Source organism: Ostrea edulis, chromosome 5 (genome assembly GCF_947568905.1).
Source record: "Ostrea edulis chromosome 5, xbOstEdul1.1, whole genome shotgun sequence".
Taxonomy (NCBI): Eukaryota; Metazoa; Mollusca; class Bivalvia; order Ostreida; family Ostreidae; genus Ostrea; species Ostrea edulis.
The window spans coordinates 28,067,737-28,087,128 of record NC_079168.1 but is presented as its reverse complement, the minus strand read 5'-3'; the positions used below and the strand labels follow the sequence as shown (position 1 = coordinate 28,087,128).

The 19,392-nt window shown below is 34.8% G+C and overlaps 1 protein-coding gene across 18 annotated transcripts in view; it reads right to left on the bottom strand.

Moving 5' to 3' along the window:
- LOC125649304 (serine/threonine-protein kinase D1-like) overlaps positions 1-19,392 on the bottom strand; it is a 75,923-nt gene that overhangs the window by 25,649 nt on the left and 30,882 nt on the right. For 9 of the 18 annotated variants that reach the window (XR_008803136.1, XR_008803135.1, XM_048876741.2 and 6 more), the window contains 11 exons: positions 14,296-14,343; positions 9,949-10,171; positions 9,782-9,859; positions 9,197-9,335; positions 7,505-7,628; positions 7,268-7,345; positions 3,755-4,019; positions 3,041-3,090; positions 2,891-2,911; positions 1,967-2,039; positions 406-512 (listed from right to left, as the gene is read on the bottom strand). Coding sequence is in view for 16 of the 18 variants with exons in the window: in XM_048876741.2 (XP_048732698.1) it covers positions 406-512; positions 1,967-2,039; positions 2,891-2,911; positions 3,041-3,090; positions 3,755-4,019; positions 7,268-7,345; positions 7,505-7,628; positions 9,197-9,335; positions 9,782-9,859; positions 9,949-10,171; positions 14,296-14,343 (1,206 nt within the window). In the remaining 2 variants the exon portion in view is untranslated. The remainder of the gene's footprint in view (positions 1-405; positions 513-1,966; positions 2,040-2,890; positions 2,912-3,040; positions 3,091-3,754; positions 4,020-7,267; positions 7,346-7,504; positions 7,629-9,196; positions 9,336-9,781; positions 9,860-9,948; positions 10,172-14,295; positions 14,344-19,392) is intronic. The other 9 variants (XM_048876744.2, XM_056165656.1, XM_056165653.1 and 6 more) reach the window with 3 other exon arrangements.

Sequence of the window (19,392 nt, the reverse complement as noted above, 5' to 3'; positions counted from 1 at the left end):
GAGTTATAAGGAATCACAGGGGCTAAGCCCGTTTTGGGCCCAAACCCTGTGATACCATCTATATTTTGGTATCACAGGGTTCGGGCCCAAAACGGACTTAGCCCCTGTATAAGGAATATGCAAGTATTGCTGATATTTAATATTCATATTTTCATTCAAAAGGAAGTCAGTCATTATTACGATGTGTTAGTCCTCCTTAAAGTCAAAGTTCTGCTCAATCACTAACGAGGTTAGTCCTCTTTAAAGTCAAAGTTCTGCTCAATCACTAACGAGGTTAGTCCTCCTTAAAATCAAAGTTCAGCTCAATCACTAACAAGGCAAAAGTGCTTCCAACCGAAGCTTACGAAAACGTAACTAAATGCAACGGAACAATGGCTGGTCTCCATTGTATCAAAGTCTCCTTACCTGTAATATGGAGACTTCATTTTTGAGCTGAGCTTCCTGTTTGGTGGGAAAGCGTAACTTGTCGATAACTTTAATGGCTACCTCCCTGTTTGTTTTTCGATGTTTTCCTGCAAGTTTCCAAAAATTACATAAAATTACAAATAGAATAGGTGTACAAGTGTATAAAATTACATAAGATTACAAATAGAATAGGTGTACATAAAATTACAAATAGAATAGGTGTATATAAAATTACAAATAGAATAGGTGTACATAAAATTACAAATATAATAGGTGTATATAAAATTACAAATAGAATAGGTGTACATAAAATTACAAATAGAATAGATATACATGGGGCTAAATAGAGTACAAATTTATTACGTTTTTTTTCTTTAACAGGGAGCTGCATATAAAGTGTGTATCAATGTGAAATAAACAACAAATTTTGTGAATTAACACGCATGTTAGATTCAAGTCCATGAATGAAATTTAAAACAACAAAACCTCACACATTCCAGGGTTGTCACTATAGTTATCGATAGATTGGGAATCTATTAATAAACACACAATCACTCAAGTTCTTGTTTCAGATAAAGTGACACCCCCCCCCCCCCTGTTTTTTAAAAAGTAAAAACCAAGTTAGACTCTCACTCAATTACATTAATTCTGTAACGCCCCCTTCCCATCAAAGTACATGAAGTGTAGTCTAGATAGCTCTGTATCTTGACAATAGTTGATCATTTGAGAAATGCATCTTCCTTACATTGTCTCAGAATTGGGAATTTCTGGACCAGTAACTGGGAAATGTTTGCTTATATAATTATCTTCCAATTGGGAAGAGTCCTTTTATCGGAGCCATTTTAGGGAGAATGAGGGCCCTGTTTTCCCATATACATCTTTGATCACAATATATTCATATCAAATTTCCACCTGTTCACACCAACGAACTTTTGTCCACAACAGAAAAAGATAATATCAAAAGCAACTTGAAATCAAAATTTTCTCAAGAACTACTAGTACTTCATTTTGAATTACCTTATCATAAAGATGTTTGAACCAGATTTAAATTAGGACTTCAGGCTGCTTAAGAGATACTTAAACCAGATTTAGATTAAATAGTTCTAGATGAGGAATTCAGGCTGCTTTAGAGATATTTAAACCAGATCTAAATAAGGAATTCAGGCTGTTTAAGAGATGCTTAAATCTGATATAGACGAGGAATTCAGGCTGCTTAAATCAGATCTAGATGAGGAATTCAGGCTGCTTAAGTAAGATCTAGACGAGGAATTCAGGCTGCTTAAGTAAGATCTAGACGAGAAATTCAGGCTGCTTAAGAGATGCTTAAATCTGATATAGACGAGGAATTCAGGCTGCTTAAGTAAGATCTAGACGAGGAATTCAGGCTGCTTAAGTAAGATCTAGACGAGGAATTCAGGCTGCTTAGGGCCTCTAGTTCACCATTTTCACACAGAACAATACAAGTCACATGAACTATCATGATATCTTGCTCTGTAGGAGACAGAATTCACATGCAGTATGCAGCATTTGACAAAATGAAGACTATCAATTTATTTCCTACCTCCATATACAATACCGAACTGTCCTGAGCCTAGAACATCATCAGGATAGATCTGATACAGCTGGCTAATGTCCTAAAACAACAACAGGCTTCGCATGAGTTCAGAGAAAAAATCTACACGTTAAGAAAAATACGACAGAGAATTCTAATGGAAGTTGTGAAAATCTCCGATTTGAACACATCAATGGTATGTATTATATTCACTGCAAACAGGCCACACTCGACATGGTTATTACAGCTCACACGATACACGTATTCAGCTCTACGGTTTTCTGTAGCATAAATACTTACCTGAGGAGAATAATACAATTATGTTCTCTATTTTGAACAATCGGATCACGCCCATCCTTTTCCGTAACCGGAAAGAAGACTCAGATGTGGATCGGCACAAAAATTGCATCAAATCAATGCATTTATTTGCTGAAAGCACCCATGTGGATGATATTAGAAGGCCAGAACTGAATCCCTGTATAATGTGTTATTTAGAAGTATGATTTAATTTTCACCACAGATTCAGTTTTGGTATCATTTATGTCTTATTCACCTTAATACATAAATATAGAAGTGGAAGTTGATAGTTATAGAATACCTTAGATATGTACATGTATATGATGCATTTGAAAGCTCACGTTTCATATTGTGAAGTATATATGACATCATATTAACAATTGTGTACACATAGCAACCAACTCTACTGGCGTCGATCTACATACAAGGTTTATTTGCGGTTACGGAAATAGCCGAGTAGTTACGATTGTATTTTGATGACAGGCTGAAGAGATCAGGTTCTACTTGAAGCAGTTATAAATGAGGATGGTAATTATTGTACATAGGGAGATTTATTAGTGAGGACAGAAAAATCCATTCTACACACTAATGATCGATACACAAACTTTCACACATAAATGTCAGGTAGGTACTCACCGGAATTCTGGATTTATGGATCTGGACAAAAATCAGCTGTGTTTACATTTCATGAAATGTTTTCAAAAAATCTTATTATACAATGTTATGTGCTCTAGAACCCATGATTAAAGGGGTCACAAGTATCCATGAATATTGAAAATGACCCACCTTTTGAACGTGGTCCTCTTCAGAAACATTTCCATTATCTGTGGTTTGACCTATAAAATCAAATATTCAGAAAAATTTGACTTCAGGTCAAGGTTTCTCAAAAACCAAAAAAAGGGAGAAAGTTTTCAGCTCAAATAGTCTAGGATTTTACTCAAATTTTGACTACTAAAATAAAATAAAACTCTAAAACTTCAGTTTGAAAATTTTCAATAAATCCAAGCCTACCAGTATATATACACATAGTACACACTGAAATTACCAAACTGGAACTAAAGTATCTATGGTCCTGTATAAAGTCTGGTCACAGTGCTTAAGAGATTGACCATACCCCCCACCACCACCAGTGTGTGGTGGGATTAAATGACGTAAGTCACTTACCCTCAGACACCGTGCTGGTGGTGCAATTAAATGACATAAATCACTTACCCTCAGACACCGTGCTGGTGGTGGGATTAAATGACATCAGTGACTTACCCTCAGACACCGTGCTGGTGGTGGGATTAAATGACATAAGTCACTTATCCTCAGACACCGCGCTGGTGGTGCGATTAAATGACATAAATCACTTACCCTCAGACACCGTACTGGTGGTGCGATTAAATGACATAAATCACTTACCCTCAGACACCGTGCTGGTGGTGCGATTAAATGACATAAATCACTTACCCTCAGACACCGTGTTGGTGGTGCGATTAAATGACATCAGTGACTTACCCTCAGACACCACACTGGTGGTGGGGGTGACTGGCATCAGTGCTTGTCTGATAGAATGCTCCCAGTATCGTGCCTGTTCCAGCCCAGTACCACTCTCAGAGGACACCAAAAAGTCACCGTCCCGACCCCCAAATGTCGGATCCTCCCCAACAAAGTAAGTAATGTTCTGTAGGCGAATCTCAAATACATGTGGTGCCTTGCTGACTTCGGAAATTTGTCGTACTTTGGCCATTTCAATGCAGATAATGTCCATCAATAATATTTCCTAAAATAATAATCAAAACCCTATTGACAAAATCCATTCCTCATCTTTCTTGTCCTTTCTGTTTACCTATCTTGTGACCATTAAGACAGTTGTTCATACTGAACACCTGCTAAATGACTTCATATCTATTAAAATGACCAATATTCTCCAATGAAGAGTCAGGGAAAATTAACACTTAAAGGTCATACAAAATGATTTTAACAAGAGGCCTGTGGGCCTTCATGGTCAGTCGAGTATCACGTGTTGATCTGTACATACATGTATATAATAAGTGAATTGGTTGTAGTTTCTTCATGATTCAGTCAAAGACTGGTGAGAAGTGATAATAGCGATACTCTGATAAACACTGAAACATCATCCCACGTAAAACAAAATCTGGTATCCTGTTCAATTAAACACCTTAATATCTAGTTTGCAATCACAGAACTCCGTACAATGCTTTTCTTTTTTTTAATTGGAGAAGAAACAAGTGTGCAGAAAACCTTTAAGTAAAACATACAAACTTAGGGTTAGTTGTATATATTCTAAGGAAAACATGTTGGCAACTAATTAGGATAATTAAAAATTCTTGTTGTTATCATAAAACTATGCTAGCTAGTCTAAGGTATGCTACATCTGTCATACAAGGCACAATCAATTATTGGAATAAAGTTTCTCATCACTGTCCTCTACTACAACATGTGCAATACATGTATTATCTAAACTTTGCATAAAAACTTGTGTATAGAATTACCCATGTGGACTATCTATAAATTGTCTCAATTATCATAACCAAGAAAATAAACAGAAATAATTTTTATGTGTTCACCTAGTTTTGTTAAATCTACTGACAACATTTATAACCTCTACCGAGTTCATGATCAAGTCAAATGTTCACCTAGTTTTATTAAATCTATACAACATTTATAACCTCTACCGAGTTCAGGATCAAGTCAAATGTTCACCTAGTTTTATTAAATCTATACAACATTTATAACCTCTACCGAGTTCAGGATCAAGTCAAATGTTCACCTAGTTTTATTAAATCTATACAACATTTATAACCTCTACCGAGTTCAGGATCAAGTCAAATGTTCACCTAGTTTTATTAAATCTATACAACATTTATAACCTCTACCGAGTTCAGGATCAAGTCAAATGTTCACCTAGTTTTATTAAATCTATACAACATTTATAACCTCTACCGAGTTCAGGATCAAGTCAAATGTTCACCTAGTTTTATTAAATCTATACAACATTTATAACCTCTACCGAGTTCAGGATCAAGTCAAATGTTCACCTAGTTTTATTAAATCTATACAACATTTATAACCTCTACTGAGTTCAGGGAATCAAAGAGAGACAACTCTCACTGTGACTCTTCAGAACAATCTGTTTTTCAACTGAGAACAGCCATTTTTCATTAATATCCCCATGTAAAACTGTGATCCCTAGTGGCCCCACCCTATCCTCATGGGCCACAATGATACAAACGTTAATCTGCGCTACCAGGAGATGCTATTAATAAATCATCACGACCCAGTTGTTATTGAGAAGATTTTTTAACTCCCCTTCTGTGGCCCCACCCTAACATCGGGGACCACAATATGAACAAACTTCAATCTGCACTACCTGGGGATGTCTACCAATTACTATGAGTAATCATGACCCTGCTATTATCAAGATGGAGATTTTTAATTATTTTCCGTATATATCCCTATGGAAACCTTTCCTCTTGTACAGTACATGTATCTGCACTACCTGGTAGTAAATTTACATGTTATTAATAATATTTTTTTTTTGGTTACAGATAGATTTTGCCCTAAAATTTACACATAATTAGCTTCATTGAGAGTAGTTGATTCCATTTAATAGATTTTACCCATAATTCGATCAATGAAAAATTAAATCTCTACATGAACAAGCAGCATGAAATGGTAAATGTCTTCAATGAAAGATTTGATTGGCCTCAATATTAGGAGGGAAACCGGAAAACATTTGAGCATGGGGGTGTCAAGTCTGTGATATCACTAAATATCATTAAATATCAAGTACATTATAATTGTAACAGTGAATCAAATGATTACACTGAATAATGACAACATTCATTGTGAATTATTAAACATGTGAGATAATAATAGACGTATTAGTGTACTAATGAGATATTTCTTTCTCCCTTTTCCCACCAGGAATCAGAAATCAAAATTACTCTCTACAGCTGAGCTACAATCAATGGCATTCACAGATATGTTTATAATATTAGACACTCTCAGAATTTGACATTTGATCAAGCTGATAAAACATCGGAATATTTTTGGTTTCATTTACCGGCTTAATATTCAATATAGTAGAAAACCTCAACGGACTCAAAAGCCAAAAGTAACTTGTTTTAAGCATTTCCTCTACTTTCGTAAGTTTTTGAAAACTGGCAACTTCTTACAAACAAGATACATTTGATATCTCTCTATATAAACAAATATAATAATACAGTGAAATTCCTCAATATTGACCAGCTGTTAGGCCGGAGAAAATGTGGGCTGGTTTAAAGGGATGGTCGACTTGCTGAAAATGAACAACTGCTTATGAGTTATGTCTGTTTATAAACACTCTTACTGTTCAATATCATTACTGATTATAACAACTGTTTATGAGTTATGTCTGTTTATAAACACTCTTACTGTTCAATATCATTACTGATGATGTTTTATTTACATTTTACCTGTAAAGTGCACTATACCAAAATAAGAGGAAGAGTTTTGATGTGTCAAAACCCCGACTAATAATTTGCCCCTTTCCCAATGCTACAAAGCAGATATTTCCCCCCAATTTTTGCTTTAAAATTCCCAAACAATGAAAACAGATTAAAGCAGGGTGGCCTTATTGTTCACAAATCTCCTTCACAGACCCACAGATTACAAATTTTGTTTCCAAATTGCCAAGTAAACCTAATTTTTGGGGCCTCTGATCATTTAAATGAGGTAAGCCTTGACTAAAATGTAAGTCAGAAGGAGTCCAATTATTCCTTAATGCACTGGTTCGTTTTTCTTCCTACAATGCTGAGTTCTTTTATCCATAGAAAATTTAAACACAATTTCAAGCAAATGTCGCTATTTTTCCCAATTGGAAAGGCCCAGGCCCCTGAAATCAAGATCTTAAAAAACCTGTTACTACATGTACCAGTAAACGTTGCCATCACAACCATCATTGTATCTTGGTAACCGTATAGTTGATTGTGTTTGTGTCTGTCAGTCACAATTTCATTTTCTTACCTTATAATACCGATTTGAATTCTCCTGCTGGAACATAGTAATGGACTTGGAATCTAATCTCCAGAAATGACGTTTTCTCTATAAAAATAAATAAATCATATTTTCAATTTTCATGTGCTTCTGTGGTCAAGGGTAAAAACAAAATGAAAATTGATCTACGACCCACTTACAAATACCCCCCGACCTGCTAAAAAATAATTGTGCCAAGAAAAAAATAATAGTGAGTTGAGCAATTACCTGAGCATCTAAGTTAGTGAAGTGCACCATCCACCCCTCCTTAATGATCTTGGACCCAGTCCTCTTGGTGTGTTTAATAGACTGTACAATTCTCATCAGTGGAATGTTGCTGCTCTGGGTTGGACTAGAAATCAAACAAGAGACCCATGGGCTACATCACTCACCTGAACAACTGCATTTCCCCCCCCCCCCCCCATAAAATACTTCATCTGAATTTACTTCCCCCTACCCTAGTCTTAACGGACATGATATGAACAACTACATGAGAGTACTTGCATTCTAATTAAACATATCATACCCTTGTGGATCTTGTAAAATGCTTGCTTACTAATTGCCACTTTGTACCCTTGTGGATCTTGTAAAATGCTTGCTTACTTAAATTGCCACTTTGTACCCTTGTGGATCTTCAGAGGAAGATTTCCAAAAAATCATACTACGCATTCCGAAAGAAAAATCTATTGTGGCCTGCCCAGGCCATTTTAAACCCCCTATTATGACGTCCCTTTGGAGCATATGGTATGAACAAACTTATATTCACACTACATGAAGATGCTTGCATACTGAATTAACATATTTTACTCTTGTGGTTCATGAGAACATTTAAATTTTTTTTTTACTATGTATTCATATGTAAAAATTAATGCCCCCATCCTGGCCCCAGGAGCAATGGCATGGATAAACTTGAATGTACAATACACAATGATGCTTGTATATCTATTATTTGTACCTTTGTGGATCTTGAGAAGAATCTCTTGAGAATTTTATTGCAAGTAAATATTCCTAGGCAAAACTTGATATCACTACTATGGCCCTAGGTATTATGACATGTGCAAATTTTAATATACACTACATGGCGATGATTGACAAATTGCAAGGTAGTGGTTCTTCAGAGGAAGATTTTTTATATACTCAAATATGAAACCTTGAATTTCATATTTTAAGCAGTTCCTCGAAAGATTTTTTTAAATACCCTATTTTCACTTTTTCTTAATTTGGCCTTCATGTTTTTGCCAAGTTTAATTCAAATTGGCTCATGGTTCTTGAGGAGAAGTAAAAAATGAGAGAAACTGACAGACAAACTTTGATCAGAAATACTCACTTGTTAAGGTGATCTAAAACCCATGATAAACACAGTAAAAATCAAATCTCTCAAGCTACAACGAATACCATATAAGCAGAATTTTTAGTGAGGATTTAATTTTGGCACTATCAACAAGAGTGATGAGATCGCTAAAATTGAATATCACTAGAAATTTATTCCATATCGGAGGTACAGTAATAGTTATCTTTCCTGGAATCATAAAGTTGCTAAATTTAACTCTCACTAAATAAGTATACCAATTTTTATGGAAATATCACTGAATAGTGGTCTCTCTAAAAATTCACTTATACGGTACTGTGGAATTGTGTAAATTTTCTTGCATTACAAAGACTTTAAAGTTTCAACCTCAAGTCAACTGAGGTCATCTGACAGTCATTTGCGATCTGCATCCGAAGTTTCAGATATTAGTCAGACAACATACCAAACAACAGACTGACAAAATGGTGGCATAAAAACAGGGGAATAACTTTTTGTATTGGTTAAACCAGGACAGTAACCTTTGCTTCACCCCAGCAGTGATTTCCGATAAGGCCCTGCAGCAGAGCTCTCTCAGTCACTGTCTCAGTTAAAATGAAACTGCTGTGTCCTACCTGAGGGGAGGTTTCTGATCAATTTCATCATCGTCCAAATCATCGTTAAAAGCATCGTCAGCCTCCTCAGTCATTTCTGTAAATGTTGTGTCGGTTTCTGATGAGAACGTGTCTGATGGAAAACTGGGCTCAGGTAAAACTGAAACATAGCGAAATTATACCTTACAATGTTCATTGATACCACAGAAAATTGTATCAGTAAACAGTGTTTAATCAAAGAATTCTACACATTGTGATTTTGTCTCTGACTGTAGTACGAATTAACTTCAGAAAACAAGATACATATTTCTCATTAAGTATAATTATAGTAATTCAAGTACTGTAGATTCCTTATTTAATGTGAGTACTTATTACGGCGAAATGACTCATGGATGTCAAATCACAAGAAAATAAATTTGCGAGTGTTCTGCTGATCAAGGGTTTTTGCACGCATTTTAGCAATATAAAAATAAAAGCGAGAAGCATTTTTTTGCGAGTGACGTTTCTCACGAAATTACGCGATAAAAAATTCCTCACACATATTTAGGAATTTACAGTATGTCATCAATCAAATAAAAGTAATTCATTGAAAATCTTCTTGCATACCTCCGATTTTAGGAAGCTCCCCCGTACAATCCTTTGGAACATGCTCTGCACATTTCTTGTGACAATTAAATTTGCAGTCTGTGAGAATAATAAAAATATATACATAATACCACATTCATAAAACACTGAAAAAATTGGAGTATCTTTTACGGGAGGGAGATTACTACCTTTACATTGCATTCCCTGTCTAAACAAGCCTCGTAGAAGCTTTTTACAATACTGGCACATTGTGGGGCGGGTGTAATTACGAACATTAAAGGTATGTGGTACTCGGATACGAGACTGGACCTCTCGCTCCATCCAGATTGGACGTCCACTCCAGGACTTGGACCTGTTGCTACGTGGCTCCCCAACCAAAGAGATTGATGGACCAGGGACCGCAAGAGAGGTCTGTAAAACACAATCTCATCCTCACAGATCACTGGTAAAACTCGTTTATTAGAACTATGAAGACAGATTAGCAACACATGAACATGACTGATAAAACATGAATTCACAAACACAGTTGTTTTCTCTGTCAAGTTAATTACGTTATCCTCAGTATGAATAAACTTATCAAATTGATTTTATTACAACATCTGGAGTGCTCTATATAGATACAATAATTAGACCAGTATGTTTTTCAGTATTATTTATAAACAGAATGATTAACAGAATCTTAGATCCATCAAATGTCTCTTTACATGTCTGTCTCAAATTTAACGTCAAGTAAATCATCTCCCCAGCTTTAATGTATGTCAAGTAAAACATCCCCACAGTTTTAATGTATATTATGTTAAACACCCCCACAGCTTTAATGTATGTCAAGTAAAACACCCCCACAGCTTTAATGTATATTATGTTAAACACCCCCACAGCTTTAATGTATGTCAAGTAAAACACCCCCACAGCTTTAATGTATGTCTAGTAAAACACCCCCACAGCTTTAATGTATGTCAAGTAAAACATCCCCACAGCTTTAATGTATGTCAGGTAAAACATCCCCACAGCTTTAATGTATGTCTAGTAAAACACCCCCACAGCTTTAATGTATGTCAAGTAAAACATCCCCACAGCTTTAATGTATGTCAAGTAAAACATCCCCACAGCTTTAATGTATGTCTAGTAAAACACCCCCACAGCTTTAATGTATGTCAAGTAAAACATCCCCACAGCTTTAATGTATGTCAAGTAAAACACCCCCACAGCTTTAATGTATGTTATTTATGACTTTAAAAAATTAATACCAAATTTTTTCTGTACATTAAAACACACTGATAGAGAAGTGCTGGGGATGAAAAATTTGGATTTGTTGTAAACATTATTCGTTATATCCAATAAGCTCACAGTGTGTTTTAAAATTACAGAGAATGACAATCACTTCACTGTAAGCATGAATTCATTATAAGTGTGATTGTTGTAAACCTGTTTAACTGTATAGATAAAGGTACAAATTTCTTATTTCAGTTACTTGTATGAATCTGCTTTATTAGATATATATAGACTAAATTTCTAACAGTATAACAAATTTACCCACACAACACCAAGTAAAAGTAAACACAACATAATATGAAGGAGTTCTTTGGAAAGTATAGCAGATATAACAACCGAAGTAACCATAAAAGACACCAAATGCTTTAGATCAAACAGAGAGGTGTGGATTCGACTCTTTAGAGTGCTTGTTTTCTCTGACTGCATAAATATGTAGCTGGTGGGAGCCATGAACACAGGTCTACTAATCAATAATCTTACACTGCAGTCTGTCCTGAGAGAGACCTGAAACCTGATCAGAATCGAATAATGGGTGTAAATAAATTGCCTGAGAAATTTTACTTTCCCAATGGTGTATCAATTTAGCTCCTTGATACATACTGCTATTTTCTGAGAATCTTAATTATGACATGACTTTTATTTTACTGTGGAATAGTTTAAATTCAAAATCTTTCTTGGATGAATTTCATGGATGTGGTATCTTAAGGTTGAAACATCATATGAATCATGCGTTTTGTTGCGGATTCAAGGTACCCATGAAAACTAAATCCTCACAAAAAATATAATGATTCCAATTTGTAACACAATATTGACATGGACAAAGCAAATTTTTCTGCTTCTTTTAAATTAAGCTTCAACACCTTTCCTTCCAGTGCATGTATGCATGCTTATAATGAAATGAATGTATAGTCCTTTAGCTCGATTTCGTATAACTGGTTATTGATTCTGTGGTCTGACATATATATTTATTCAGCACAATATGAGAGACATTGATTTTCATTTGATTCAGAATCATTGTCTAACTAATTATGTTATCCTTAAAAATTGAAAGTGTTGAAACCCACATAATATATTGTATCAGTCAACACACCAACAAATTAACTACTGGTATAAATCAAACAGCATTGGACAACATCATAGGGAAATCTAATCTTGTTATAAATGATAGGATTTGCAGTATTTTCAATAAGCTAGGAAGTGCATGCCAGCCATTGATTCTAAATCCGATAAAACCCAGTGTCTCTCTGATGTACATGAAAGTGACCTTGACCTTTGAGTTGGAATTTTGGTAATCCACACTTTTCTACTCTAAGAAGAAATGTATTTTCAAGACAGCTACCTTTTGTTAATCTGAGAAACTGTAGTGCTTATTTGACTTGATTTCATGCAACAAATCATTGAAAGAGCAACACTGAGAAACACATATAAACATGCACTAGTGACAGACAAAACAAAATATCACATACAACTGCTCATTCTCCAATCAAAGTCACAGACAACAAAGAAAGCATGTCATTTAATAAGTTACCGAGGGGGGGGGGGGGGGGGGGGGGAGGGGGGGTTACATTTGTACCCTTGTCTGTAAAATCATGTCACAGGAGTATTACCACAAGCTTGCATGTGGACGGCATAAATAACAAACAGAGACTTGTGGGACAGCATAACTAACAGAGACTTGTGGGACAGCATAAATAACAAACAGAGACTTGTGGGACAGCATAAATAACAGAGACTTGTGGGACAGCATAAATAACAAACAGAGACTTGTGGGATGGCATAAATAACAGAGACTTGTGGGACAGCATAAATAACAAACAGAGACTTGTGGGACGGCATAAATAACAAACAGAGACTTGTGGGATGGCATAAATAACAAACAGAGACTTGTGGGACAGCATAAATAACAGAGACTTGTGGGACAGCATAAATAACAAACAGAGACTTGTGGGACAGCATAAATAACAGAGACTTGTGGGACAGCATAAATAACAGAGACTTGTGGGACAGCATAAATAACAAACAGAGACTTGTGGGACAGCATAAATAACAGAGACTTGTGGGACAGCATGAATAACAGAGACTTGTGGGACAGCATGAATAACAGAGACTTATATATATTTATTCGGTATATACATACATATGAATACCTAGGATAACCCATGAAAGCTCGAAAGCTTATTTCCAATGGGGTCCTTTGATGCACAGATGTTTTCGCTAGGGGGTCATTTATGTGGGAGGAAGTCGGAGTACCCGGAGGAAACCCACGTGTCCGAGCGGGCGACCGCCATACCCTCTCACATACAACCACGGCCGATCATGGGGATCGAACTCGGGTCGCAGCGGTGAGAAGCGAGAACGCTACCCAGACACCCTAGATAAATCTTATTCTACAATTGCAACACTTTCTACACCCCCTCCCCCACCCCATGCAACAACAAATAACAAATCAGGAACAAAAACTTTTTAGTTGTAGGTCATCTTCTGTAGAGCTAGGCTAGAATTAGAATCATTGCTACATAAGGGTAAAACTGACCGGAGTGAAACAGAGACATGGATGAAGTTCACCAGACTAGGAGCATCACATTAATTGTTTGGTCAGATAAAAAGGCAGGATTTGGCAAAGTGGTATATACAAGTCTGATAAGATGAAAAGCACTTAAGGTGGTTATTACTACATCCTCAGAATGGCTGACTCCCTCTTAAGACATGAATGAAAATTTTACTATCAGCAATATTGTCTATTTCTTGGAAATCTAATCCCCTAGCTGGGTAGCTCAGTCAGTAAATGTGTCGATTGAAATCTAATCCCCTAGCTGGGTACGTAGCTCAGTCGGTAAATGTGTCGACAGCTGTAGATTGTGTGGTTCAAGTCCAGCAGGCGTTTTTAATTTTTTGCTTCCCAGATTACTTTCTGTTAAAACTGGATTTTTTGATTAAATAAAGTAAAGTTGAAAGTTCTCAATTTCAAAATATTATTGAACACTATTCCCCCATTTTTCATCCATATCAGATTTTTTCTGGTGTGTTCCTCCTCTACACAACTTGACAGTATGGTGGTCTGTTGAACTATTGAAATATTATTCTGTGCACCACAAATCTTTCTCCCATCTATGTAATTTATCTTCTCTGCATAGCTTAAATATCATTGAACTTATCAAAAACTCAGCATGATAAAAGCAGCAAGCAGACATTGCAGACAAAACACGAAGCGCATGTTTGACACGGGACGAGACAACGAGACAGAAATGACAACAGATAAGTACTTCATTGTTATCCCCTCTGACACCAGTTGTAATTTTATTGGAGTCAGTCTGTAAATAAACAGTAATCTGTTAATAAACACATTATTTAGGTTTCCATAAAGCAAAGGGCAGTCACTTCAGATTGCACCTCCAATGTTGATTGATGCAGTTGGTTAGTTTCTTATCATAATGTTGCATATCATAAAAATTGGTTATAATTCATCATTTCTGTGTTAATTATGTGTGGACAAGTTTTCTTGTTATAGAACAATTCTTGAAATAAAAGTAAAGTTTCAATCACAAACAAAGGTACAGAAAGACAAAAAAAAAAAAACCAAAAAAAAACCCCAATCCCCCCTCTGACCTTTGATCTTATGGACATAAAAATCATATTACATTCAGTATGCCATCTACACCACAGCAAAATATTTTATGATATAAATACTAGACTAATCTAGAAATTTTTGAAGCAGTTAGATAATTGAAGAATCTTGCAGAATAAACTAAGAAATGGTGGTAGAAAACAAAACTGTTGGTCTTCTTTACTTCACAATGTACTAATCTAAAAGTCTGTCGTATATTTTTATTCTGCATTGCTACATGGGGTTGGCCTTACTGGGCCCATTTTGCTATAGAAATAATGGAACTACAGATAAAACACGGTTATAGCGAACCTCCAGGGCCGATGAAAAACAATTCATTAGAACCAAACTTTGTTATATCCAATAAAATCTAAAGGGAGTAAATATCACTTCGTAATACACCTAACTTCGTTATAAGCATGTTCGTTATACACATGTTCTACTGTACTATCAATCTGTGATTCACTTCTGTACATACAGTAAAACATGGTTTTAGAGAACCTTCAGGGCCAAAGACATATCCAATAAAATGTTCATTATCAACCTCTCATAGGGGAATAAATATCACTTCGCAATAAGCGTGAATTCGTTATAAGTGTGTTTTACTCTCCCCCTCTCTTTCTCTCTCTCTGTATTATATATAGTGTACTGATTGTATATGTCACAATTACAATGTTTATGTATCAATCTTCATCAATTTTCAGAATATTTACACTTAATAGTTAGTATAGAAATAAATTTAGTGCATTATATGTAACATTTTTCATTCAAATTAAATGCTATATGCCCACATGAGTGTTGTCTCTTACACAGCCAAGCATTGTAAAGCTTAATAAATCATGCCACCACACTCACACCAAACTGTACAATTTATGTATTATGATGTGAAAAGATCAAATAACCCAATTAATTTCTCTATGGGATTTCATGAAATTAGTTATTATAAGAATACAATTAATTTCTCTATGGGATTTCAGTTATTATAAGTATACAATTAATTTCTTTATGGGATTTCATGAAATTAGTTATTATAAGTATACAATTAATTTCTCTACGGAATTTCAGTTATTATAAGTGTACAATTAATTTCTTTATGGGATTTCAGTTATTATAAGTATACAATTAATTTCTCTATGGGATTTCATGAAATTAGTTATTATAAGTATACAATTAATTTCTTTATGGGATTTCAGTTATTATAAGTGTACAATTAATTTCTCTATGGAATTTCAGTTATTATAAGTGTACAATTAATTTCTCTATGGGATTTCAGTTGTTATAAGTGTACAATTAATTTCTCTATGGGATTTCAGTTATTATAAGTGTACAATTAATTTCTCTAGGGGATTTCAGTTATTATAAGTATACAATTAATTTCTCTATGGGATTTCAGTTATTATAAGAATACAATTAATTTCTTTATGGGATTTCAGTTATTATAAGTATACAATTAATTTCTTTATGGGATTTCATGAAATTAGTTATTATAAGTATAGAATTAATTTCTTTATGGGATTTCAGTTATTATAAGTATAGAATTAATTTCTCTATGGGATTTCAGTTATTATAAGTGTACAATTAATTTCTCTATGGGATTTCAGTTATTATAAGAATACAATTAATTTCTCTATGGGATTTCAGTTATTATAAGTATACAATTAATTTCTCTATGGGATTTCAGTTATTATAAGTATACAATTAATTTCTCTATGGGATTTCAGTTATTATAAGTATACAATTAATTTCTTTATGGGATTTCAGTTATTATAAGTGTACAATTAATTTCTCTATGGGATTTCAGTTATTATAAGAATACAATTAATTTCTCTATGGGATTTCAGTTATTATAAGTATACAATTAATTTCTTTATGGGATTTCAGTTATTATAAGTATACAATTAATTTCTTTATGGGATTTCAGTTATTATAAGTATACAATTAATTTCTCTATGGGATTTCAGTTATTATAAGTATACAATTAATTTCTCTATGGGATTTCAGTTATTATAAGTATACAATTAATTTCTCTATGGGATTTCAGTTATTATAAGTATACAATTAATTTTTCTATGGGATTTCAGTTATTATAAGTATACATGTTGTATATTTTAAAATCTGACAGGAAAAGCCTACCGATTTTTTAAAGTGCTTGCATGTTCATCGTCACAAGCCACGCCCATCGCCTCCGTTTACACTACGGTAGGGTAGGTACTACCAGACTCAGTAACCGTAGCAGGCGACGATGTTGCATGCTCAGCATTCACATATTGAAGGGTTTCACAGATTACAAATTTTTAGTTTCATTGTTTTACTTTCAGGTGCCTTCCACATTTCATTTGAATTATTCTTTACATATCACATTTCAGCAGGTATTCCCGACAAATGTGGAGATTTGTTCACAACTTTATAGTTTTCTACAAGGAAGCTACCTCTATTTTCAGGCTTTGTGTCACAACTTCACAGAATATGCTTATAATGGAGGAAGGTGGCTATAATTTTGGTGGTTATGGTGGGAGAATATTTTTGGTGGTTAAAATGGGGGAATATTTTGGTGGTTATAATGGGGGAATATTTTGGGTGGTTATAATGAGGGAATATTTTTGGTGGTTTTAATGGGAAAATATTTTTGGTGGTTATAATGGGGGAATATTTTTGGTGGTTATAGTGGAGAAATATTTTTGGTGGTTATAATGGGGGAATATTTTGGTGGTTATAATGGGGGAATATTTTGGTGGTTATAATGGGGGAATATTTTGGGTGATTATAATGAGGGAATATTTTTGGTGGTTATAATGGGAAAATATTTTTGGTGGTTATATAACAATGGGGGAATATTTTTGGTGGTTATAATGGGGGAATATTTTGGGTGGTTATAATGAGGGAATATTTTTGGTGGTTTTAATGGGGGAATATTTTGGTGGTTATAATGGGGAATATATTGGGTGGTTATGAGGGAAAAATTTTGGTGGTTATAATGGGGGAATATTTTGGTGGTTATAATGGGGGAATATTTTTGGTGGTTATAATGGGGGAATATTTTTGGTGGTTATAGTGGAGAAATATTTTTGGTGGTTATAATGGGGGAATATTTTGTTGGTTATAATGGGGGAATATTTTGGTGGTTATAATGGGGGAATATTTTGGGTGATTATAATGAGGGAATATTTTTGGTGGTTATAATGGGAAAATATTTTTGGTGGTTATATAACAATGGGGGAATATTTTTGGTGGTTATAATGGGGGAATATTTTGGGTGGTTATAATGAGGGAATATTTTTGGTGGTTATAATGGGGGAATATTTTGGTGGTTATAATGGGGAATATATTGGGTGGTTATGAGGGAAAAATTTTGGTGGTTATAATGGGGGAATATTTTGGTGGTTATAATGGGGGAATAATTTTGGTGGTTATAATGGGGGAATATTTTGGTGGTTAAAATAGGGGAATAATTTTGGTGGTTATATATATAACAATGAGGGAATATTTTTGGTGGTTATAATGGGGAACATTTTGGTGGTTATAATGGGGGAATATTTTGGTGGTTATAATGGGGGAATAATTTTGGTGGTTATATAACAATGAGGGAATATTTTTGGTGGTTATAATGGGGGAATAATTTTGGTGGTTATAATGGGGGAATAATTTTGGTGGTTATAATGAGGGAATATTTTGGTGGTTATAATGGGGTAATATTTTGGGTGGTTATATAATGGGGGAATATTTTTGGTGCATGATTATAATGAGTAAAAGGAATAATTTTAGTTGTAACAAAAATGATATATTTGATATCATATATTATTTCCACTCATCTTTGAAGCCAAATGCAATGGCAACGACCTTCCAGTGTGAGATGAATGAAAAGTTGTTCTAGATCTCGGATGTCAGATGCAGACGACACCTGAACACTGATGGTTAAAATAAGCTCTATTGTTCTGTGTGGAATCAAATGTGCTACATGATGCCATCGTTCTACGAGAGTTTACCTACGCATGCAGAGACTTCCACAAAACACAGGTTATACAGAAAACAAGGTTATTTATACAACACCGCTTCAGATCCTTGCTACTTTGTAAGGTACTCCCTGTAATCTCAGACAGGTTACATCCTGCCTACCACTACAGGAACCACTAAATACCCCATGGTTTACATTGTAAGCCATCCGAACACTCCCACTACAGGGATCCGGGTTAGAATAGATCCTCAGTGCCCCCTGCTTGTCGTAGGAGGCGACTAAATGGGGCGGTCCTTCAGATGAGACCGCAAAAACTGAGGTGTGGCACGATAAAGATCCCTCCCTGCTCGAAGGCTGTAAGCGCTGAGCATAGGCCTAAATTTTGCACCCCTTCACCGGCGATGGTGACATACGTCCCAGTATGAGAGAAAGATTCCCAAGAGGGACATTAAACAATATACAACCAATCAATCAAACACTACAGGAATCACTAATTACCCTATAGTTTACATTGTAAGCCATCCGAACACTCCTTATAGTTTACTTTGTAAGCCATCCGAACACTCCTTATGGTTTACTTTGCATGGAGTGAATATATAATCTCTAAACATTGTGTGTTATGATTTATTGAGTGAATATGTAATCTCTAAACATTGTGTGTTATAATTTATAGAGTGAATATGTAATCTCTAAACATTGTGTGTTATAATCTATAGAGTGAATATGTAATCTCTAAACATTGTGTATTATAATTTATAGAGTGAATATGTAATCTCTAAACATTGTGTGTTATAATAGAGTGAA